At 41.0% G+C, this 26411-nt stretch overlaps 1 protein-coding gene across 1 annotated transcript in view; it reads left to right on the top strand.

Moving 5' to 3' along the window:
* The first annotated feature begins 5527 nt into the window (after positions 1 to 5527).
* Positions 5528 to 26411, top strand: part of RARG (retinoic acid receptor gamma) — a 99781-nt gene continuing 78897 nt past the window's right edge. Inside the window, exon 1 of the mRNA XM_070934971.1 lies at positions 5528 to 5704. Within this exon, the coding sequence (XP_070791072.1) occupies positions 5530 to 5704 (175 nt within the window). The 5' untranslated portion in view covers positions 5528 to 5529. The remainder of the gene's footprint in view (positions 5705 to 26411) is intronic.

The raw sequence follows: 26411 nt of genomic DNA, 5'->3' as shown, positions 1-26411 counted from the left end.
CCACTTTCCCACTGCGCCCAGGAGGCAACTGCGCCCCAAGCTTGCTGGCAGGAGCTCGCGCTGTTTTCTTTCAGTGGGTTTCTTTTCCCGGTTTCCGTGCGCTTGGACACCTCAGCCTGACGGCGCGTTTATTTTTGGAACGCGAGCTTCCAGAGAGGCCCTCACATATGGAAAAGTTTACGGAAATGAAGCCTTTAAGTTAGCTTGCTCGCTTGAAATCTCGTGGCTTTTAGCTGCTCAGGGCACTTGGCAGGACCCACGGCAGCGGGGACGGGGGCGGTGGTGGGGGGAGGCGGGCGGTGCGGAGTCTCAACCCGAGCTGTTGCAGTTTTTAAAGGGGCCGAGCGCAAAGCGATGCCCCTCCGCCCTCCCCATCCTCGTGGGCAGATTTGGCCGGGGCAGCGAAAAGAGCTCGAGCCAGAAATGAGCCTGAGAGCGATTGGCGAGAGGCGGGGTCTTGGCTACATGACAGAATGAGGGGGACACTGCTGCGAGGAAAGCCCACGGCACCGAAGTTAGACGGCGGCAAAAGTATTTCCACCCACCCCGCTCCAAGGCGATATAGGAGAGGAAGATGATTGAGGCAACGTATGTCTTGCCTCTGGTACTGCGCTTGCATATAAGCCCCCCTCGAATTGGCCCCACTCTTGGGTGGAACGCCATCCATTTGGGAGAAGAAAAATGAAAGACGGGACTGAAGGGAGGGAGGGAGGAGGATGCAAAAGACCGAGCCGGGGCACAAAGGCTCGGAGCAGAGGGGAGAAGGAGGTGCGCGAGCGCGCGTCTCTCTCTCTCTCTCTCTCTCTCTCTCTGTTGTGTGTGTGTGTGTGTGTGTGCTCTGCGCGTGCGAACCCAATTCAGAGGCCAGGAGTATAAGAAAAAGAGTGGAGGGGGGGGAAAGGTGAAGAGTGAGTGATGGGCTGAGGGGGGGGGGCGGGTGGTGGTGGTGGCAGGAGGGGGTAGGTCGGAAAAGCAGCGCCGCCTCGGAGCCGGCAGGAAAAGGCGCTGCCTGGGCTGTTGTAAATTAGGCCTGTGGTGTTGGGTTCCATGTGGAAGATGTGAGCTCACATTCTACCCCCAGGGTGGTACAGCCCCAGCCAAGGGCTGGCAGCAAGAACATAAGCTTCATTTATCTGGGAACCTGAAATGACTCTTGATTTAAATCATATGGTAAAAAGCACCCAAAGAAGAAGAAAGAACATCAACAAAAAAGAAAAAAAAAAAAAAACCTCGCCTGCCTGCTTTTGGAAATGGTTCAAAAGGGAAAACACACACACACACACACACACACACACACACACGAGAGAGAGAGAGAGAGAGAGAGAGAGAGAGAGAGAGAGAGAGAGAGAGAGCGCACACACTTAAAGGGCCAGTCTCTGCTTTCGGCTGCAGAGTGTGGCAGCAAACAGACCCCATCGGTTCAATTCCACATCTTTTCAATTCCACATCATCAACAATTGCATCTGTGGATTGGGGCTAAATCTGAGAATGAATGTATGAAAAGAGACATTATGTTGTCTTGGGAAGGAGGGCTTTTAAAACAAAGAACTCATATTGCCAGTATATAAATCTGATCACTTGAGGGGATCTCTATTTTGGTGGGGTGGTATTAAACCAAAGAAAACAACTGGAATATGTCTATGCCGATCTCCATTTGAAGGAGAGTATTTTTTTATTAGCTTGCACCTCAGGGAGGGGGGGTGATGGAGGGGATTGTTTTTCTGGAGGAAAAATCTTCTAATTGATTTGTATTTAATAAAAAAAATACTATATGCTTATTTGCTCCCTTGATGCCAAAGGCAACACATTCAATCTCCGCAGGATAATTTTTGCGTGATCTTTTTCTGGCAGGCAATTCTGATCTTGAAAAACAGGAAGCAGTGAGTGCCCTCACTCATGTGCTGAGTGCTTTCGCCTTATCACAGGACAATCCTAACCAGTTTCAACAAATCCAACAGTCTTGGATTTGGGGCTGTATTCTAAAAACTAGGCCGAGGGAGGGCGGGTGGGAAGGATGGACAAGCTTCAGCATCAACAATTCTTATTTTGGAAATTAATCGCAGTTTATGTGTGTCTAGCTTCTTCCCCTTTTTAAAAAAACTTTTTTAAAAAAAACCTGGCCTTTTCTGTATGGCTTTAAGAGCATTAAACCAATAAAACTTCAGCTGGAGGGGATAAGTAGCATCAATTTTATTCTGCTAAAATTCATTGTGTGTCACACTGCTGGTTACAAATAAGTAGCAAGAGAGATCCCACCCCAATACCTCTTGGTAATACTAGAGTGAACTACCAGAGATCAGGGGTGTTTTAAATACATATCCCTAGAGCCTTTTTATATATACCTATCAAGAATCAGTGTGGTAAATTTCTTGCCATAACATGTGTAATTTGTTTTAATAACCAACCTGCTTCCCAAAAGCCCTGGAAAAGAAAACTCTCTTAGTCCTGCCTCTGTGTAGTTCATGTCTGTGAAGATCACCATTTCACTCACTGAAATGCATTAAGTCCTTGACTCTCTCCAAATGTGAAGTATGCCCTATGCGACAGAATAGAATCCATTCCTGCTAGAAACCTTTCTAGTTTTTCTATTCCTTTCTTTTGCCTTGGTAGACACTCTTCTAATTGGTCTGTTCTCAAAATCTCTTGGGAAGGGACTTTCGGAAACCTTCAAAACCCCTGGAGCTATTCCTGTCTAGGGAGGAATTCCTCCTCTAGGGAGGAAAGAAACACCCCCCACCCCAATTTTCACATCAAAAGCATTGGATTCTACTTGAAAGTCCAGTCAGATACAGTGATCTGCATATTGCAGTTTTATTCAGCCTATGAAGGAAAAAAAAAAGCTTTAAGCAGAACACACCTGCTTAGTAGAATCTGTATTCCTTGACTTAAAGCAGTTCCTTTAGTGACTCTTCAAAGTTACTCCAGATTCACTTAACAACCATGTAACTAACTTAACAACGATAGTGATTCACTTAACTACTGTGACAAGAAAAGTTTTAAAATGGGGCAAAACTCATTTAACTAATGTCTCACTTAGCAACAGAAATTTTGGGCTCAGTTGTGGTCATAAGTCGAGGACTATCTGTAAATTGAAAAAAACTCTTAGGATAGTCAGTCTATGTGTGTCTGTCAATTGACAGACTTAAAAGCGTTTTAAGTGGCGCGTGTGAGAAAATCACTATAAAATAGGTAATAGTGTCATTGCTTTTCATTATTTAGAACATCTTCATATTACAGTAGGCAGGCAGAGGAGATCAGGAGTGTTTAAGCAATAGCCAGCTCAGACACACACACACACACAATCTTCCTAATCCTGCTGATACCAATTTCCCTGCCTCTCTGAAATTCTCAGGATATTCCCATCATCTTCCCACTATTCTCAAGAGATTCCCACTATCAGAGGCCATCTCTGATCTCCCCTGGAACTTCTAATCTTCCTGCCAAACCGCTTTCCATCACAAACAAACCAGTTCCTGCAAACTTAAATAAATTGGCAAGATAACACCTCTAGGAAAATCACAGTATAGCATAGCAAGGATGGGTTCTACTTACCTTTACTACCAGTTCGCAATGGGAGCGCACGCGCACAGATCACCCATTATGATATCCGGGCGGGTGGGCGGAGCCTCCCACTGCGTTTCACAAGAACCAGACAGGACCGGGAGCTATCCACCCCTGTAGCATAGGTTTTATGAAAGAGGGGATCACATGAGTATCCATGAATTAGATTCTCTAAACTAGAGGTGGGGAATGATGGCCCTTTTATGACTTATGGTCTTCAACTCCCAGAATTCCTGAGCCTGGCTGGATGGCTCAGGAATTCTGGGAGTTGAAGTCCACGAGTCATAAAGGGGCCATCTTTCACCACCTATGCTCTAAAAGATGGTCTGCTCAGTTTCAATAACAAGGGCCAGGTTTTGCCTCCATCATTACAGAATACTACAAAGTATAGTGTCCCCTTTTGTGTCTATGGAGATTCTCAATCATCCAGGTCATGGTTGTCCCAAAGGTGCTTTTCCAAAAGGCAACCGAACGTTCTTGGTTTTTTTCTTTTTCTTTGAAAACATCCTAAATTCTTCCATTCCCCATTAGTCAGTTAGATCTGAAGAAGTTTCTTGGACGAGAAGTGAAACGTTTTCAAAGAAAAAACTAAGAAAGTCCAGTTGCCTTTTGGAAAACCACCTTTGGAATATTCACTTTTGTGTTTTTGAATGTGTGGAGAAAATTTGATAGAGGTGTATTCTCTATGGTAGACCCATGGTTTTCATATACAAAGTTCAAGAGTCCATCTCTACTTCACACTAGAAAAGATTCTGTATGAAAATCTGCAGGACTTTTTCAAAATAGACCGGCCTTTTGCAACCTGGTTCCCTTCAAATGGGTTAATTACAACAATTATCATCCTCAACCAGTATGACTAATATCTTGGGGAGTTAGAGCCTCCCCAAGATAATCCGAGATGGGGGTGGGGAAGGCTGGGTAGACAGTATTTAGAAATAATTGATTTCCTGAAGGAGGGGAGCTGGTGGAAGAGAGACTTTCTTTTCCATCAATAGTTTTGTTGGCCGCATTCTGTTTTTGTTTTGTTCTGTAGGTCAGTGGGTGCCCCTGAGAAGTGTGTTTTCTCCTTTTGACTAATTTCTCCTTGCTCTGTGAAGCCCTACCATGAAAAGCAGCGGGTGCCAGACATTGTCATCTTTCTCTGCTCATTTCTTATATTTCCACAATAAAACTTTTCTCTCTCTCTCCCTGTTTCTTCTCTGCCACCTGCTTTCTAGCAGTTAAGAATGAGATGTAGGCACCTACCTGTCTGATACATATTTATTCATTTATTAAATTTGTGTGCCTCCCAACGATTCTGGGTGGCTCATAAGTAAAAAAAAAAGAAAAAACAACAAAAACTAAGAATAAAAGAGGGCGGCAGTGGCAAAAAGACTAAAACCCAGACGGGTTGGGATGGGGGTGGGGATGAGTTCATTCTATACCTCATGGTTAGTTGGTTGGTTTGCTTGTTTTTTGCAAGTGTTTCCCAGCTTCCATCTTGTCCTGGTGACTATCCTGGATGGCAGTGGTGGAATTCAAATTTTTTTTCTACTGGTTCTGTGAGCGTGGCTTGGTGGGCGTGGTGTGGCTTGTTGGGCATGGCAGGGGAAGGATACATTCCCACCCCACTCTGGGGACAGCCAGAGGTGGTATTTGCCGATTCTCTGAACTACTCAAAATTTCCGCTACCAGTTCTCCAGAACCTATCAGAATCTGCTGAATAGCACCCCTGCTGGATGGTAATGGAGAAACAAGAGTGCTGGGAGTGGACTGCTTTCTCTACAGTTGAATACTACTAATGTCAATTCATTCCCTTGCAGGACTGCCTCCGAAGAAGACAGAAGAGGAATGGCCTACTCCCTTTGAACGGCATACTTGCAAAGGCCACAATCATGGGACCATCTGCCTGGAGCACTGTCAGCACCAACCAGCTTTCTTAAGAGGAATTTTTCATTTTCTCACGCGTTGACTTTCCTATTCTCAGTCATGGCTGTAAACAAGGAGAGAGGCTGCTCGGGTGGGACTCCTCTGGCTCATGTAAATGGCTTCCCCCCTGCTGTATACCCCTTCCCTTTCCCCAACCCACATTTCGAGGTGCTGACCAACGGAGCTTACTTCCGGAGCTACCCTACCGACCTGCCGAAGGAAATGGCATCGCTGTGTAAGTTCCTTGGAAGGAAGTGGTGACAGGGGCAAGTTGGCACAGGGCTGGGTGCAGTTGGGGTGTTGGTTCCACACCCTAAGAACCATCAGGACTCAAAACCTTGTCCAGCATTGTGGGCAAATTTGGTTTGAGTGCTGTCCAAGTGGGACATAATGCAATGGTAGAGATGTTGTTGGGTATGGATTTATTTCTGCTTTTGTTTCTTGCCACAATACCAGCCATAGCAAAAAACTAAGCTTTAAGCTGCATAGGCTAAAAGTTTGTGAGTAGTAGTAGACTGGCTTAAACACTGTAATGAATGAATGCTTTGGACATCTCCTCGTACCCCGGCACTTATTTTGGATTACAACACTGATCATCCGCAGCCAGCACATTTTATTTTGCTGGGGTGATGGGAATTCAGTGCATTTGTAGATCATAAAAATAGGGACGATAGCTGTAAATCAATATTTCGAGCCATGAACTTGGTTCAGCCCACTCACTTTCTCAAGTTATTTCTCATGTGTGACATTTTAATTATGCCTGCACTGCATTAGGTGCTATTACATTTCACCTTTGTCTTGTTCAGAAGGTTTGGATTCAGTTCTTCAGAGTCTAAAAGAGTGACTCCTACAAGTATAGGAAAATAACTGAACTGATTTGGGGGAGATTTCCACAGGAAGTGTGACTCTTAGAAATAACATGGTGCAATATCAGGAACTTCTTATTCTGGAAAATCTTTAGTTAAGCAAAGGAAGACGATAAGCCTGAGATTTGAACTGCATTACCGATCAGGATTTCAGTTTTTGTCTGAACAGCAGATTCACAAAATCTAATTGCAAATGGATGGCTTTCTGTTCCACACATTGCTATACACTCTGAATGATTTTCAAATTCTTCAATAATCAACCTGTTGCCAAAGCATTCGGGGAGAAGAATAGAAACACAAATTCAGTTGGTTCAGTTGAATCACTCTATAGCTGTGTATAGTTTGGGCATTGTGTGGCAACAACGCTGACTTCAAATTGTAGAATTGTAGAAGCTCATATATCTTGGGATCATGAACATATTGCTTGATGCTTGCAAGGTGTGTTCAAGTAAACAAGTCTAAAAAGGAAGAGAAAAGAACCTTTCAGCTGCCTCTTTATTTCTAGGATGATTCTGAGTCCCATATACAGGTAGTCCTCAACTTATGACCATAATTGAGCCCAACATTTATGTTGTTAAGTGAGTTTGCTCCATTTTACGACTTTTCTAATTTGTTAAGTGAATCAATACAATTCTTAAATTAGTAACATGGTTGTTAAGTGAATTGGGCTTCCCCAATTGACTTTGCTTGTCAGAAGGTCACAAAAGAGAATCACATGACTCCGGGACACTGCAACCGTCATAAATGTGAGGCAGTTGTCAAGCATCCTAATGTAAATCACATGACCCTGAGGGATGCTGCAATGATCATAAGTGTGAAAAATGGTTGTGAGTCACTGTTTTCAGTGCCATTGTAACTTTGAAGGGTCACTAAATGAACTATTGTAAGTCGAGGACTTCCCGTAGCATTCATGGGGACTCTTAAAAAGCAAATGATTGGGTGGAAGCTTAGCATTTTGTACAGAAGCATGCCTGTCTCCTCAGAAAAAGTAAAAGGTAGTTATGGATAGTATGAAACCTCCTGGGGGACTGGAGAGAATCATTTGTAAAACACGGAAGCTTTCACCATCACTGTGAATAAGCCAGACTCACGACAACATGCTCTCAAAACTCCACATATGCCCACCAGCTTCCAAAGTTTGTCTGGCTTCAGGAACGTTTCGGTCCCAAATTTGCTTTTTGGCAGCTATTAAGCCAAATCCCACTCTGTTCCTGGAAACCCCTTTGGTGATAATGGCAGCCTTGGGTACATAGATTTGATCTGGAATCTGGGCACCAGATGCCTTTTGAAGACAAAGCCACTGGATGCTGGACTTTTATCTCATAACATTTCATGGGCCATTTTAAAAAGAATTATTGCTACATGTGGCATCATTCACAGGGCTCCTTGATTATCTTAAAAATAAGGGGAAAAGAGGTTTATTTATCAAGACGCTACCAAATGTATATATTGGTGTAGAAAAGAATTCCATTCTATGGATATTTTAGAGGAAATGAATTATGTGTGGACTGAATTGGCTTATTCAGTAATTATTAGCTTATTAGCTTACACAATACCCTTGACTTGGAAGTGGGCGTTTGAAGAAGCTCTTTGTGTAAAGACCCACATAAGGTGGTGTAGAAATATACCTAGCTTTTATTTTGGGTTAAATCACTCTTCGGGGATTGCATCATCTTTGGGAATTGCTCCCTTCCGATTTCACTGTGGGGGCTACAAGAGAAAGTTGTTGCGTGGAAGTGCCTTTCATTGTGTGTGCATGAGTTTATTGTGCTTTGCTTGTGTCGTGACACCCTTGACCTGGGATACAAAGAAATTGCAGTGCTTGCTGGGTGTGAGTTTCACTGGCTCCTCCTAGCTATCGTACTGTGTTCTCCACGCTTTGGGGCATGTCCTGACTTCTCTGCCCTTATCCACCCCAAGGTGTGCCCAGGCTCTGTGCCAGACCTCTGGGCTCTGCTTAGTTGCATGCTTTCCATCTGCCAATGCAGCAATGGGAACCCTTTGTGCTTTCTCTTGTGCGGGTTTCAACACGCCAAAGCAGCGTCCCCACGCTGAAGAGCTGTCAGTCATCCATGCCTCCAGTTCACTGCATATCTATGCACTTTGTAGTTGTGAGCCTAGGGCTCTCCTCAATGGGGCTCCCGAGAAAGTAGGAGCAAACTTTTTATAAAAATAGGCCCCCTTCCCTTTCTCTTGGAGTCCGCTGCACCATTTGGGGGTGGGTGGGTGAATCCATTCATGGAATGGTAAAGCTTTGATCTGTATTTCTTTCTCAGCGATGCTTCTGTCTTTGTTAAGCTGGAATCTTCATTGCATCGTGGGCTGTGCCAACTGCAGCCCATTCTGCTGCCCCTACATTCCTACCTCCCGATTCTCCAGGTGTATCTATAACGCTTATCCACCAGGGGGCATCATCTGAGATCATGTAGCTTGAGCAAGACTCTGATTTCTGCTTGGTTTAGTCCAGTGATGGTGAATCTTTTAGACATTGAGTGCCCAAACTGTGCACGCCCACATGCCCACACTGAAAGGTGCGTGAACGCGCACATGCGCAGACATGCGCACATGCACAGCAGAGACCCGAAGACCAGCTGGGCATCCCAACACCAGCAGTGTGGCAAGAGGTAAGATCTTTTTCTTTCATGAGCTTCTGTTTCCCTGCAAACGATGAAACAGAAGCTCACGAAAGAAACACCACAGAGATCTGACCTGGGGCAATGGCACGCGTGTCAGCAGAGAGGGCTCTGCGTGCCACCTATGGCACGCGTGCCATAGGTTCTCCATCACGGGTTTAGTCAAACTGTACTTAACTGAGGAAGAAAGTTCTTCCTGCAGTAAGCTTTTCCCAGCATGGCATTTTGCACGTATAGGCTTTGCTCTCAAATCTGCTTGTTGGCATATATAGTTTTGGTAGAATGCATTTATCATTGCTACGCCAAAGTTTATTATCTCAATTTTCACACGGTTTCCTGGATCTATCTCAAATATACTTTCATAATGCTGTTATTCAGTTACTTCCTGTTCTGTATTTTTTTTTTTTTTACATCAAATGGATTCCGGAATAAGCACCACTTTATTTTTCAAAATGGAACGCTTTAAAATCATTGTATAAAATTGGATACTACAGGTACTCCTCGACTTACGACCATAATGTAACCTGTCCATCATGGGCGAGAGTTGTAAAGGTCGTAAAACGAGTCAGGCATGTGAGCCTTTTTTGTGTGGCAGTTGTTAAGTGATCACCGTGGTCATTAAGCAAACCAATAGTATGCTATAGGCGTGATTTTGCCGAAAACCGGAAGGAAATGCTGGGTTTTGGGAAAACCATCGTAAAAGATGGTTAAGTGATTTCAGAATGCTGCAAACATCCAGTCATGTGGCCGAGTGCTGGAAGTTGGGTCATATGACCCACAGGGGAGCACGGGGCTGACGATCATAACTTCAGATCCCAATTGTAAATAACTTCGAAAGGTCACTAAATAATTGAAAGACTACTTGTAGTTTTCCAAGTGTTTCCTAAAAGAGGAGTTGTTCCCAAGGCCTAAAGAGACTTTTAAATGGAGAGAATTCTATAGCAACAGCACCACAAGACTAAGATCCTGAACATTTGGCAACTGTAGAAAGAGCTGCCACAAACCAGCAGGACTTGCTATACTAATCTAAGAAAGTAGGAGAGGTTTTCTTTAATTACGTAGAGCATTTTAGGCTTTGAGAAACTGATTATTACTGTTGCGGATATTTTGACTGTAGTTCAAAATCTACTTTGCCTCCCATGCTAATCAAACTTCCAAAACTTTAGAAGAAAATCCCCAGGAAAAGTACGAATATGCATCTTTCATAAGCCGCAGTGCAAGTTTTCAGTGCACAGATGAAAAAACAATAGTTTATCATTTAGGAGTGCTAAGCCACAAAAATGTCTGTTGAAGCTGGTAAAATTTAGTCCTTGCCAACTGTAAATACAAAACAGTCAGAAAATACTTCCATCATTTTTTGTTTCAAGGAAGTATGATCTTGTTCTAGTGTGGTAAAATTTAAACTTTGGGACACAGAAATCAGTAGCTTTTCAATTTTTTCCCTTCTGGGTATAGCTTCTGCCTTTTATTCTGTATCTGTTCCACAATAACAATAGACTTACATACCACTTCACAATGCTTTATAGCCCTCTCTAAGTGGTTTCTAAAGTCAGCATATTGTTCTTCAACAATCTGAATCCCCATTTTACCGACCTCGGAAAGATGGAAGGCTGAATCAACTTTGAGCCGGTCAGGATCGAACTCCTGACAGTGGACAGAGTTAGCTTGCAATACTGCATAGCAATAGCAATAGCAATAGCAATAGCAATAGCAATAACACTTAGACTTACATACTGCTTCATAATGCTTCATAATGCTTTAGAGCCCACTCTAAATGGTTTACAGAGTCAGCATGTTGCCCCCAACAATCTGGGTCCTTATTTTACCAACCTCGGAAGGATGGAAGGCTGAGTCAGCCTTGAGCTGGTCAGGATCGAACTTCTGACTGTGGGCAGAGACAGCTCAAAATACTGCCTCCTAACTACTGCGCCATCACGGCTAATGCTATCCTAGCATTTATTCCGAACTGAAGAGAACGATCAACTAAACAAAATGCATGCATTCTGGATCATCTTATTTGGAAGAGAGAGCAGAGTGTACTGAGATGGCACATTATGCTTTCCAAGGGGCAGAGACACTGTAATCTTAATATCACTGCTGTAAGACAGACAAAAAGGAAGGTGCCAGTAGAATAAAGATAAGCAAAAAGTAGCTTGGGGGGCGTTCTACAAAATTTCTCAATAACCTGCAGTAGAATTAAAGGGCTACCTTTTTCAAACAGTTTTAATAACTGCGAGAAGAGTTGCATTTAAAAAAAAAAAAGCAAACTCTGACATAGTTAAACTTCTGCTAATTGCTCATGTAATTTAGTTTTACGGTTCTCACCTGTAAAATACTAGTATCATTAGAGGTAGATTTTGATCAAGTCTTTACTAGTCAGTTTTGGAATGTTGCTTTAGGATTACTGAGCTGAGACAGATCAGAGCTCCATTTATATTTGAATTGTATGACATCCTAAAATGGGTAGCTAAAGAAGGGAAATAAGAAAATGGATTTTCTGTTTTACTGTATGTACAGCTTCATCATTGATTTGTTGCTGTTTTCGACCAGATTCCTACGTGCCTGAAATTTACCTGCCTCTGCTGTAGTGTAAGCTTCAGTGAATGAAAGCATATAGTGATGGTGATTTTGTTTTACAGTGCATTCATTGTTTGGATACCAGTTTGCAAAGACCACAAGCTCAGTGAGGGTTTCTCACATGACAGGAATATTCCTCGAAACGACTTTTAGTAAATTTCTGGGTTTCAGAATGAATGAAATGTCCATTTGTTATTTACAAATTAGAAGGAGTAGAAGCAATGAGGAGAACTTTTGTATATCACAAGAGGATATATGTATTTTACACACTTATGCACACCCCATACACACACACACACACGTCCCTGAAGGGGCAAAAAGCTGGGTGTCCATGACTGCATTTCTGTTCTCTTGCACATGACTGAGCAGGAGTTAGGAGCGTAATTGGGAGTCTGAACACACATCTCTAGCTCTCCCTCCTGTCTGTGTGGGTGTATAGTTAAATAATGCCTTTGTTTGCAAACAAGTCAGAGTAGTGTTATGAAGATAAATGAGCCTTTAAGAGAAGCTGTTATCGCAAAAGATAAAAGAAGTGGGTGATGTTGGCAATTGGCAAATGTATTACAAGCATGCTAGAAACAGGGCAAAACATTTAGAGATCATTGTCCATTAGATCAGCTGAGCTCGTGTGTCGTCTATCTCTGAGGCTCAGTGCATTAATAGGTAGCGGACAAAAAGACAGGTTTTAAAATCCCCAGCTAAACATTCAAGAAGTTTTGTTCTGATGAAAAAAGATTTTCTTTCAATGTAGGGTTTTTTTTTAGCATTTCTAACAGATGTTTTAGGTCAAGGATCATTTGTCTTAAGACAGAGATAACTTATCCTTAGAAAGTGATGAAATGGCACACAGTTTTCAGAACTGGTAGTTGTGGCTTAGCATATCTACTTTGGAAAAAAAATATCAACAGGATGGTGAAAGCAGACTTAGATGGCTCTCTGGCTTTGACTAACAGATCTATATATATATATGTATTATTGTTGTCTAGATATGCAACTTTGGTGCCTATCTGCATGGCACCTATCATTAGAGCAGTTCTCCCTCTAGTGGGCATTAATGGAACAACTGACATTGTATATGCATGTATGTTGTATATGCAACCAAACTGCCAAGCTCGGAGCTCAGACCAACAGTCCAACAACTACCAACCCAAGCTACTTACATTCAAATACGTTTCATCTGCATGTATCATCTGAAGATCTGTGCCTAAAGCTTCTATGTTAAAACCAATAAACAGGCTGTAACAAAGACTGCTAATAGATTTTGTCATTTATGTATGCCTAGCACGGATGAGTAAAAGTTTTGTTTTTTTCTGTAGCCTTGAATAGTTCTTTTGAAAAGTTCAGTGTTCTCTTTGCACTGCTGTAAATATGTATTTGCTGCAACCTTCCCAAAAGTGTTTCTCTGATTAGCTCCTTCCTGCTCTTTGAATGGTTTTTATTCAGGATGCTTTCTCCTGCTCTCATCTTATAGCCTTGCCCAATTACAACTTAGAATTCAAAGCCAATTAACACAGCCAGCTAACCGGACCTGCACTTTTTCTTTACTGCCCTGAGAGCTACAGCAAGCTGGTTTCTAGTCCACAGTGATCCCAGTGATCTGTGATATAGCTTTAGATGTCCTTGTATAGCAGGAATCAGGGTAGCTACAACTTCTTCTAGTTACGTTCCAGATTTGAATAGTCATCTCTCTTTTTTTGTTTTTAAACTCAGCCTGTATGATGGGGGTGGGGGAAGGAGAATGTCATCTAGATGTTTACACTGGATTTGGCATTTTTATCCACCTATCAAGTTCTTCCCAAGAACCTGGGATAGGCAGATGCTGATATTTGATGGTATTAAAGGTATCGTGGCAGGATGTAAGCTGTTGCAAGGAAACTGTCTTTTGCAATTGACTGATGGTGCTGATAGTGTACAATGTGTTCAAATGGTGCTCCGGATGTTTTGAGATTATACCTTATTATTGGTATCTTTGCCTTTCAGTGTCTCTTTTCTGGTCTTCATTTGGTCTTTCTTTTAGTCCAGTTTCGTCTTTTGGTATTCAATAAGCCTTCATTGTGTACTACCCTGTTTCCCCCAAATAAGACATCCCCTGATAATAAGCCCAATCGGGCTTTTGAGCACATGGCAATAAGACCAAGTGCTTATTTCAAAGTTCAAAAAAATATAAGACAGGGTCTTATTTTTGGGGAAACACGGTAGTGCATCTTCTTCACTGTCCTTCAGACATTCTTCCGATATCCATTTTTGCCTTTCAACCATCTGGTGTATTTGCAACATTCCATACCCACCTATCTTAAGTTGAATCTGTCAACATTGCTACATGGAGGAAGGGCATGATTCATTTTCATCATGTTTCTGTTCTTCCTATCCAGGGCTTTTAATTCTGCTTGAGTCCAATCCACTGAACCAGCTGTCTGTCCAATGACTGGAATTGCCTAGGTATTTCCTGTCTTGATGGTATTTCTTCCACTGAGTTTGGACTTCTTCACTTTGATGATGTATTCACTGCTGATCTTCTTCTTGACTTCAATGTGCTTGACATTGTCGGCTTGAAGGATGCCCAAGGTTTGTAGCAATCATCTTCATCCAAACTCCTGATGTTTTTTCCGTGAGGCATCTTCATTCTTTCAGTTTTCGCTATTTTTTCCCCTGATGATGGTGAGGGTAGTACATTTGTCCAGTCTAAACTCCATTGCTAGTTCTTGATCGTATATTCAGAAGGTGTTGAGCAGCTATGCTATTCTGTTTAAGATGATGTTCTTCCATATAGTTTTAGATCATCCATGTAAAGGAGGTGGAATCAGGTGAAATGCCACCGGTTCAGACCCGTTCGACCGAACTGGTAGCGATGGTGGCTGATGGTTTGGAGAACCAATAGCGACGGTAGGGCGAGGCTCTGCCCACCCGCCTGGTTGTCGTTACTTTCTGGTTTTAAGGGTCTGCGTGCGCAAGTGACGCCCACGCGCACTTCTGAACCAGTAGGGAAGGTAAGTAGATTTCACCCTGGGTGGAATAGCCTGGCAGATGTTTTTGATGTTTGATAGCCATGGCCTGACTTGTTCAGTATTGTTGATAGAGGAATCAATGACAAACAGTAGGGATGATACTGAGCGTCCTTGAAAGATTCCTCTCTTAATATTAACCTTTCCAAATCTATTGCCATTAACCAGCAACTGTGTCTTCTGTTGTGCCATTGATCTTTGCACAAAGCTTCTGATGTTTCGAGTGACTCCTGTTATTTATTCTTTATTATTATTTATTAATTCAATTTGTATGCTGCCCCTCTCCAAAGACTCAGGGCGGCTCACAGTGCATTTAAAATCATTATAAAAAACATTTAAGAATTAAAAACATTAAAAACATTAAAACTCATTCACACCATTCATCACACCATTTCGAGGCACTTGATTATCCAGTCATGTGGCAGGGAATCAGATGTGTTTTTGTAATCAGTCCAAGTTACATTGAAGTTGGTCTTCCTTCTATTGCAGTTTTCCAAAATCATCTAGTCTATTAGGAACTATTATTATTTCTGTAATGCAGCTTCATATGCTAATATTAAATGTAATATAATATTACTTTTAATAATATTACCCATGTGGTGGTTGTTATTGTTGTTATTATTATTATTATTATTATTATTATTATTAGTCCTTAACTTATGACCTGTTGTTAAATGAATCACTGCCATTGTTAAGTGAATCTTGTAGTTCTTAAGCAAATTTGGCTTTCTGCATTGACTTTGCTTGTTAGAAGCCAGCTGGGAAGGTCACAAATGGTCCCAGGATAGCGCAACTGTAATAAAAAATCCCCTTTGCCAAGCACCCAAATTTTGACCATGTGACCATGGATATGCTGCAACAGTTATAAACACAAAAACTGATCGTGAGTCACTTTTTTCGGTGCCATTGTAATTTCAAACGGTCACTGAACACATGGTTGTAAGTCGAGGACTGCAGTACGCAGCTCCATGTGCTGTAGAACAAGACTCTCTTTCTGTTCAAGGCCCTGTCGCTGGTGGTAGCCTGGAGGTGGTGAAGAAGGCAGTCGTAACTTTGCCATTGTGAGGGGCAATGCAAGATAGGAAACAAAAACCACTTTGTACTTAGCACTTTGATCGGCAGCACCAGGCGTAGATGGGCCAAATATTCTGCCCAGTTACTTACAACTTCCCCCACTCTGCATATCTTCCAGATATGCTTAATTACAGCTGCCATCCATTCTGTATTGCTAAGAGTGATGGGGATTGTAAATACAGAAAGAGCCAACTGATACAGGAGGTGACTTCAATAAGATGGAGCTGAGAAGGACTCCCCTCAGTGGTGAAATCCATTTTTTTTTACTACCGGTTCTGTCGGCGTGGCTTGGTGGGCGTGGTGTGGTTTGATGGGCATAGCTTGGTGGGCGTGGTAGGGGAAGAATACTGCAAAATCTCCATTCCCACCCCACTCTGGGGTCAGCCAGAGGTGGTATTTGCCGGTTCTCCGAACTGCTCAAAATTTCCACTACCGGTTCTCCAGAACCTGTCAGAACCTGCTGGATTTCACCCCTGACTTCCCTCCTACCCAGTGTATGTGATTTGGCTTAAATGGTAGGTCTCCTTCTGTTGTTGGTGCTCATTCTAAGAATAAGTGTGCTGGCGGTAAAGGAAGTACTTCTGAGCAACTCCAAAGTGCACATCTTTGGAATAGGGGCGATAGCTTTTGTAAACACAGTAACCCCCTTCTCATTTCTAAAGCAGCAAAACCGTTTTGCGGCTGCTCCCCTGCTGAACTGCAAGCGTTGAGGCCTGCTTTAGTTTGCAGTGTTGAAATGAATTGGGACTCCCTCTTGGCCAGCTAAATGAGCTGGCAGGGCAGCTGGAAATAATTATTTCATCTAGAAGGAGAAAACAGGGCTCAGACAGAAAAAAAAGTGGAGCTGGCACTTCCTCTCTCTCTCTCTCTCTCTCTCTCTGCTCATTCCCTCCCACTTTTACTCCAACATCTCAGTCTCCTTGGTCATTGGAAAGTTTCCAGTGGAAGGCGGACTAAGGTCTGAGGAGTGCTAATTTTTCCCTCCGTCTCATGCTGCAGCCAGAAGGAGCTCCAGATCCTGAAAATAATAATAAAAAAAAACCTTGGGGGATACAGAGGTGAAAGGAGGGGGCACTCCATTTCTTTCCTAAATACTTAAATTTGACTTCTGCAGAACTCTGTTCCGTCTGCCCGCTAGATCACATTCCTATCACATCACAAAAATTAAAATCTTCAAGCTGTAGTTTCCAACTTGCCAATTCTTAGATGAATTAGTACTTTAACCCATTTTAAGGTTAGGATATAGTTTTCCTGGAGCAATGGGGGAAATCTTTGGGAGTAGAGCTATATACTGCATGTAACTTTAGATTTACATTCGCCCTTCCATGACAAAACACTTATAAAAGTGAGAAGGAACAGATGTTTCACACTTTCCCCTCGAAGTGCTGCTCTGATACAGCACCCAGAGCTGGGTTTGCAAGATCAACATAGCTCTAGAACTTGGGTGGACTCCTAGGTGGCCAAGGATCAACCATGGACCTTATTGGGGGACGGTTCAAGAACCTCAGTAGATTCAGCAATTACACAGAGAAGTTGAAGCTGGATTTTCCCCATTTTTCTTTGTGGGGGATGTATAGATTGGAGTGGTTTTCTTTGCTTTGCAAACTATTAAACCCATTTTAAGGTTGGGATATAGATTTCATGTGTTGCCTATTTCATAATGAAGAGCAACTCTGCAGCAGATCCCCACTTCCACCTTGTTTCATGCGTCACCTACTATTTCTACTTATTTCATGTGTCACCTTCACGCGTCACCTACTATTTCTACATCATCTCAACTCCCAGCAGCTAACACAACTTCCACCCATGTTTTCTGGCAGTGAGTCAAAAGAGTGTTTTTCTCTCTTGTGCTGGTTCAAGCCATGCTGTTTTTCAATTCCTTGTAAGCAACGCCCCCCCTACCCTCCCTGGCTACTGCAGCCTCTCCAGTTGCTGGGTCTCTTCTCTCCATAGGCATTTTATTTTTACAAGTTCAGCTGGACTTTCTAGTTCTTTTCTTTTTTTCTTTTCTTTTCTTTTCTTTTCTTTTCTTTTCTTTTCTTCCCTTCTCCTTCTTTTCTTTTCTTTTCTTTTCTTTTCTTTTCTTTTCTTTTCTTTTCTTTTCTTTTCTTTTCTTTTCTTTCCTTTCCTTTCCTTTCCTTTCCTTTCCTTTCCTTCCCCTTCCACTTCTTGTTCTCCTCTCCTCTCCTCCCCTCTCCTCCCTTTCTTTTCTTCTCTTTTTTCTTTTTGTGAAGTTTATTGGTGGAACAGTGGCCAATCATGGATACTTCTCCCTCACTTGACTTTACTGACTAGTGGAAATTGAGAAAAAATTCTGCCACTTTCCCTTTGTAGCCCATGTCTCAGAAAAAAAGGGTAAAACTGAATTGTCTTGCCTTGTCCTCCCACTCTGAAGGGATAAAGAAACAGGATAATCCACTAGTTGACCTATTTGGTAAACACGCTGGGCAGAAGATCGGGCTATTATTGTGGCCAAAGCAAAGGAAGGGGTTTAGAGAAGTATTTCTTAGGGTGGTTTCATTTCCAGCTGGTTTATGCATGGAAGACAAGTGGCTGAAAACTGCAGTTCAGAAAAATTTTATGGGCCGTATTCAGCCATTGTGTTGAATGACACTTTGGGAGCTGCGAAAAAGAATGGGGTGAAATGAGGATTGTGTGGAGTTTGGTGAAATGTTTTGTCATCTTCACAGGGGGCTGTGGGGAAAGAAATGACAGTAAGTTCAGAATAAAAACTGCATTTTCCTTAAACTCCCTCCACCTTTTCTCCTCTTAATTCTTCTTCTGCCTGTCTTCTCATACTTCATCCAGTCTTAAAACCAGTAATTTTAATTCCAATTGTTTTGAAAAGCAGCATCCAGGTGAAGGGTGCTAGTGAATGGGAGTAAGACACATTTGGCAGAAGAGTTTAAATTAAAAGGTTGAATGGTAGAGGACTGCGACTAAGTCTCTATATCTCCTGCACAGCAGTTTCTTCCTCTTGGATGTTTTGTGATGGAAAGGGGCTCTAGAGTACCAGTTCCTTTATGTATTGCTAGTTTATTAACATCACTTCTCATATGTTGCTACTAGAGAGTGGGTAGGAATCTTTCTAGATCAGAGATATCAAACTCGATTTCATTGAGGGCCACATCAGGACAATAGCATGCAAACGGCCCTCCTGGGCTCCATTTTCAGCCACGACGGCCTCCTGCAGCCCTCTGCCAGCAAAAACAAAACTCCATTTTCACTGGCAGACACCACGGGCCGGTCCTTCACTATTTCCAGGGCAGTCCTGCGGGCCAGGTTTAAGCACTCCACAGGCCAGATGCCTTGAGTTTGACACCCCTGTTCTAGATGGAGCAGAAATGAAAACTAGGTCTGTTTTTTCCCCCTAAGAATAGAAGGGAAAAGATATGCTAATTCCCTTAATCCTAGAGAATTAGAGAAGTATTTCAAACAATAAATCTAAGAAAGAATTGTTCTGAAAAAGATAAAATGTTATGGAGGAGAAGGGATTGACACTCTTTTAATTATTGAGATTAATTCTTGTCAGTACATGAGCTCATTTGGCAATAATGGGAAAGTGCTCATTTTGGGAAAGAGCTAACCAAAATAAGCATTTGAAGAAATATAAACTTTAGCAAGATGTCTTGGATTGAAAACGTGTATGCCTTGACATTAGTGACTGCATGGGCACCAGCCAATAAGTATTTTTGTATCAGTCACCGTAATTTGACACAGAGAAATGCCACTGGCAAAAGTATTGTATTTAATCTGCAGCACCAGATTGCCATCTAAAACATTGGAAAAATGAGGCCTCAACACAACAGAAGCATAAGGGGGGGGGGGGGCTTCCTTATCTCTTAAAGCAAAACAATTCCAAATGTGACATCCTTTCTTAAAAAGAACAGTTTTCACAAATCCCTTTACACTGTTTGCACTGGCGCTTTAAATACTCCGTGGAGCCAAATGTGGTCTGCCTTGGACCAGAGTCCAGGTTCCAAAAAGTCAATTGAAATATCCACCCAATATAATCTGATATTGCTCAGTGACTGAGACCTTATTGTACACCCAGGGTAGCCCTGTTCCAGTCCCTCACATCTTTGCTTCAAAGAGTGAGATCAGGAAGTAAAAGAAGAGCAAGGGTTTTTTCTTCCCCCTTCTGTCTGAGATTCTGGAAAATTACTGGAGGCAATATTAGGTTAGAATTGGTCAAACAATCTTGCCTGGCCTGGCAAATCCTTAAATCCGAGTAGTATAATGGTAGATGGCATTTATTGTGTTTCCCTGAAAATAAGACCCTGTCTTATATTTTTTTGAACACTGAAATAAATGCTTCGCCTTATTTTCGAGGAGGTCTTATTATTATGGGGTGTGTGGAGCAAGACAGAGCTCCTCTTGCCATCTTACCTGATTTCCAGCTCTGTCTCCCTAACCCTAACCAGAGGAAATGGCAGGGACCGGCTGCACAAGCATTTAAATATTTTCAGGGAGGGCTTATTTTCAGGGAGGGCTTATTTTAGCGCATGCGCTTAAAAGCCCGATGGGGCTTATTATCCAGGGAGGTGTTATTTTCGAGGAAACAGGGTAGCAGCGGACTGTAGGCTATATTTTTAAAAGTAATACATGAGGTCAGGATGAAGATTACATCTGATTTTAAATGTATTTAATAAAACTGATCTTGAGGCTTCTGTTAAGCATTTCTCCCCTTCTTTCACAATAAAATTGTTGCAATATTTTCAGGATCAGACTCAATAAAGATAATAAGAATTAGAGATTTAAATATATTTCTCTTTAATAATAATAGGCATTCTATATTCGCTGAATATTCAAGATAGAAGCGAAGAAAATGGTGAGGGTGGCTCCTTATATATACAAGGGGTGGAGCCAGGAATGGGAGTGGTAAATTATGAATACATTAAAATCCAAAGAATAAGTTAACCCCTGATGTCCCATATATACATTATTTACACAATAGAGAATAAGGCATTTACATCTGACAAATCCCCCTCTAAATGCCGGTTCGCTATACAACACCAATTACATTCAGATTCAGGACAATATAATACATACAATTTAGAAGTTAAATATTTGTGCTGTTTAGAAGGTAAAGGCTTCGTTAATATGTCAGCTAATTGTTCAGAAGTATCACAATGTATTGCTTTGATGAATCCATCTTGAGATAATTGTCTCACGTGCTTAAATTTTATATCAATATGCCTGGACCTTTGTCCAATGGCATCGGATCTGGATATTTCAATGGCTGCTTTATTATCTTCATGCACAACAAAAGGTAATGCAGGTTTTTTCCAAACATCTGAGATCAAGTCATTGAACCATACAAGGTTATTTGCAGCTTTGGATAAACAAACATATTCCGCTTCTGTGGTTGAAGTGGCTACCAGTTCTTGTTTACCAGTGTACCAGTAAACTGGACAATCATTCAATAGAAAAATATAACCAGAAGTACTCTTTCTGCATGATGTATCACCAGCCCAATCTGCATCCGCATAACAGGTAATTTTTGGTTCTTTGTCATTATTAGGTTCTAATACTAAACAAAAATCTAATGTACTTTTCAAATATCTTAGAATTCTTTTGACAGCTTCCCAATGATACATGGTTGGTTTGCTAACATATCTTGACAATAAATTGAGAGGTAATGCAATATCTGGTCTGGTCCAATTAGATATATAAAGGAGTGAGCCTATAACTGATCTGTAAAATGTATTATCTTTAAATTCAGGGGAAGACTCATCAGTGTTTCTAAGGAAATCAGTTTGCATAGGAGTGTCACAGGTTTTGGCATTGTTTAAATTACATTTGTTTAGAAGTTCAATGATCTTATCTTTCTGAGTAAGTTTGAATCCCCTTCTAGTTTTGTTAATTTGTACACCAAGGTATTTATTCACTTTACCTAGAGATTTCAACGAGAAATGTTCGTTTAACTTATTTACAAAGATTTCTCTGCTCTCTTTGTGTTTTCCTATATATAAAATATCATCCACATAAATTAATACAAATTCAACGTGATCATCACTCTTTTTTACAAAGAAACAGTTATCAGCAGTGGTAGCGTTGAAATCCATGGTCTTTAGTACTTTTACCAAGCAATCGTACCATCTCTTGCCAGATTGCTTTAATCCGTATAGACTCTTGTTTAATAACCAAATTTCATTCTTATTAGTGTATTGACTATGTGGTGCTCTTACATATATTTCCTTATCTAGTTTTGCGTGTAAATACGCAGTCTGTATGTCATATTGAAATACGTCCAGATTGAGTGCAGATGCTACTACTAGAGCTGTTTTAACACTCTCTGTCCTTACCGTGGGGGAGTATGTGTCAGTATAATCTTCTGGATATTTTTGTGCATAACCTTGTGCAACTAGTCTAGCCTTGTATAAAGTATTGCCTCCTTCTAGGTTCTTAATTTTATAAATCCACCTGGTACCTATAATTGTTTTATCCTTAGGTGCGATCGTAGGAGTGAATACATTTAATCCTTGCAAACTTTCCATCTCTTTTTTCATAGCTAGTTCCCATTTTTCTCTTTCTTCACGAGGGAGTTTTAATACTTCCTCATATGTATTAGGTGTTATTTGTTCTCCATTCATATGCATTATGTAATCTTTGTATTTACTTGGTATTTGATTTCTATTGTTTCTAATAGCTCTTTCAGGTTTGCTATGGTTGTCGTGCAAATATTTAGCTTCCTTTTTTGTTAATGTGTCTGTCTTTATCTTATGCTGACTATTTGTCCAAGTTTTGGTTTTGTTCTTATTTTTGTTAATGTTTTGATTTTCTATTGTCCCTTCCTCGCAAGATATCGCATCTTTGCATTTATTTGGAAATATTTCATTAAGGTGCAGTTTAGACCAATTGGCCTGCTCATGAAACACAGCTGTTCTGGAGACTATAAATTTGTTATTATTATCAATGAATCTGTACCCTTTGGTTCCAGTTTCATATCCCATAAATCTTAATCTTCTGGATACGTTTTCTCCCTTTCTCCTCAACTGCTTAGGTATGTGCACATCTGCAGTGACTCCAAATATGTGCATGTGTGCTAATTTAGGTTTCCTATTGTACATCACCTCATACGGTGTCTTATTCACAATACTGGACCAGGTTCTATTTTGAGTGTAATTTGAATAATGTAGGGCTTCTGACCAGAATTGTTTGCCTAAACCAGCATCCTCTAATGTGCATCTAATCATGGTTTGTAGTGTGGAATTCTTTCTCTCTGCAATCCCGTTTTGAAACGCAGAAAATGGATTGGACGTGAAATGTAGCATTCCCCTATCCTTTAACCATTGGGAGAATTCTTTAGACATGAATTCACATCCCCTGTCTGTCATAATTTGTTTTATTCTGATATTATGTTGTGTTTCTATGCGTTTGTAGAATTCCTTAAATTTCTGAAAGGTTTCATCCTTGTGCTTTAATGTGTAAACAAAACCATAGCGACTATAATCATCCACTATTGTTAGAAAGTAACGTTTTCTATAGGTAATTGATGGAGTTAATGGACCAACTAAATCCATATGTACTAAGTCAAAAATATTGTTAGTTGATCTGTTAGATTTTTTTGGTCTGGGACTGGTTTTTAGTTTGGTGGATTTACATACTGAGCATTCCAAATAATTTTCACAATTTTTTATTTTGACACCTTCTGCGTGTTCAGTCATTTTTTGAACTACAGGAAAGCTTGCATGTCCTAACTTCCTATGTAAGATGTGAGCACACTCATCATGAATTGGTTTACCTATTTTTGGTTTCTTCTCATTGTGTGTATTTTTGTGATCATGAGGTATTTTACATTCATCATTGTCACTGTTACTAACATTTTCATCATCTGCTTCAATACAATCTTCCATATTTGAATCAATGTTATGTAACCATCTTTCTTTCGTTATCAGATAGGGTAGACCTCCTTTTATCATCACAGTACCTATATTTGTTTTGTCCTTCTCTAAAGTTGCTTTCCCCTTTGAGAAAACTATATTGATGTCAGAATCTCTGCTTAGTTTTATAGCACTTAGTATGTTATGAGGTATTTCTGGGATTAATAATACCCCCTCTATTTTACCTAAACCAGGCAAGGTCACATTTCCTCTGCCTAATACTTGAACCTTTTCTTGATTAGCTACCTTTATCACAAACTTATCTTCTGTAAATGAAGATAATATACTTTTGTTGTTAGTGGTGTGATTGGTTGCACCAGAATCAATAAGCCAATTATTGTTCTCATTTTGTTGTGTTTTGGTGTTTTCTTGTTTGTTTAGTCCATTTAGTGACCCAGATTTTCTCTCTTTTGAATTTTCTCTACCCCCTCTACTTTCTCTGTAATTTGGTGGGCTTCTATATTTGTGTCTATCTGTGGAAGACTGTCTATAATTGTATTTGCTCCTATATTCTGGCCTATGTCTCTCCCTTGAGACTTTGGGACAGTCTCTTCTACTGTGTTCCCTGGACCCACAATTGTGACATCTAAAGGCTTCATTATATTTTTCTTGGAAAGCTACTTTCCTAAAAGATTTGTGTTCTGTTTGATTACTGGAACGATTTTTTCTTGAATTGTCTTCTGCTATCAATTTGTTAGATAGACTTTCTATGGTTAAATATCCTAAATTAATAATATCTAAGTGTGACATAAAGCTATCCCATGATGGATCAAGTGAATTGATAATAACACTTTTCATTGTTTGATCTGAAATCACTTCCCCCCTCAATTGCAGCTCAGCTCTTATTTTGTTTAGAGATATCAAATGCTCACTTATAGAAACCCCTGGTTTCACTCTAGAAGAAAAGAAATCCTTAGACATTCTTGTAGTTGTAGCTACGCTATCGCTGTGAAATAGATTAAACATGCATTGAATTATTTCTGACACAGTTAGGTTTGATTTGATGCTATGATACATTGCAGGAGATACGCTAGATATTATTATGAAAAATGCTCTATGATGTAAACAATCTATTTTTAAAGTCCAAGGTCTTCTTGGAGGACTAGTTATAAAGAATAGTAAATTTTCTTTCATAAAGACAACCTGAAGCTGTTGATACCACTCTTGTAAATTAATGCCATCAATTCTAAGTTTTGGGAAGTCACTGGGTAAGTTCCCCACATTATTTTGTCCATTACTTACAACCTGAGGCAGTCCGTGGTCTCGCAAGTGCAGGAAATTACAGAACGGCATGGGGATGCTCGCAACGAGTCTGCGCGGTTCTCTGGCCAGTTCAAGTCTTTCGGGGCCGTCTACGTAGCTTTGCACATGCGCGTTGCTCATTTCTTCCTTGGCGTCGTCGTGGAAGGTTCTCTCCATTTCAGCTCTCTCGTTCCGCTCCTCTTCAGATGAGTCGGTCTCTGGTTCGGTTTTAGGGGTTCTGGTGGTGGCGACAGCTCTTCTCTTTCTTTCGTGTGCGTTGGCACTTGATCCGGTCTGCGGTGTAGGACGGAATCGGCATGGCTCTCTGGGCTCAGGTGTCGTCGCCTTCGAAGTCAGGATGGGAGCGTGCAGGTCTCGAGTTGTCGGTTTGATCTCTTGCTTCTTCGTTGGTGCCTTGGAAATTTTCAATCTTGGCCCAAAAGCAGCAAAAAGCGTTTTCATTGCTGACTTTACTTGAGACTTTGTTAAATCGTCTTCACTTTCTGATTCTGGTTCTTCTGAAGAGTTTGAGTCTTCTTTTTCACTTTCGTCGTCTGATAGCGTTTTTCGCGCCAGAAATTTTGAACTGAGCGTTTTGATTGGCTCTGCTCCATTCTCTTTTGAAGTTCGTTGAAACCAAGATGGCTGCCATTCAAAATTTCGCGCCGGATCACATCTTTTCTTTTTTACAACGACTTTCTCAGTATTCATTTCACTCACAGTTTTTTGATCTTTGGGTTTTTCTTTAACGACGTTTTTCTCTCTCGCTGCTCCGTTGTTCTTCAGCATTTCTTGGAGGTTCGCGATGAGGCTTTCATCGTTCTTCTGGCTTTTTAGTATCTTCAATATCTCTGACCTGAGTTCGTTATTTTCTATTTCGGTTTCTTCCTGGTCATTATTTTCATTTATCAGTTCTTCTTCTTCAGTGGTGTATTCTTCGGATTCTCTCGAAATCGCGTTAGTGGATTCGTTGATCATCTCTTGTTCAGTTTCTATTTCCTTGCTGTAGGCCCTGGTGTTGGGCCTATCTTTCTTAGACATTTTTAATTATTTATTGAGTCAATTAACCATCCTCTGCTACCAGCTTGTTGCAATATTTTCAGGATCAGACTCAATAAAGATAATAAGAATTAGAGATTTAAATATATTTCTCTTTAATAATAATAGGCATTCTATATTCGCTGAATATTCAAGATAGAAGCGAAGAAAATGGTGAGGGTGGCTCCTTATATATACAAGGGGTGGAGCCAGGAATGGGAGTGGTAAATTATGAATACATTAAAATCCAAAGAATAAGTTAACCCCTGATGTCCCATATATACATTATTTACACAATAGAGAATAAGGCATTTACATCTGACAAAAATGTATAGAAAATTTGGGGCATTTATAAGCAGAGAATTGTGAGTCTGAGAGAAACTAATTTTTTGCCTTCTCGGTTGGTATATCATCAGGAACTCCAGCTGCCAAACTGAGCAAGGTTCTAGGTTTTAAGCATTTTGCCTCTGAACCATAGGAAAGGGTGACTAGAGATGGAGGGAAGAAGGGCAGGAGGCAACCAAAGTGAAGAATGTAAACAAAACAGTGAAGGCAAGCGTTTATCCTAAGGCAGTGATGGGTAACCTTTTTGCCATCGCATGCCAAAAGCAGGGGGAATGTGGG

This window comes from Pituophis catenifer, unplaced genomic scaffold (genome assembly GCF_029215685.1).
Source record: "Pituophis catenifer annectens isolate HBS135680 unplaced genomic scaffold, rPitCat1.0.hap2 SCAF_2, whole genome shotgun sequence".
Taxonomy (NCBI): Eukaryota; Metazoa; Chordata; class Lepidosauria; order Squamata; family Colubridae; genus Pituophis; species Pituophis catenifer.
Note: the sequence above shows the minus strand (reverse complement) of the source record. Positions and strands in the feature narration are given on the sequence as shown.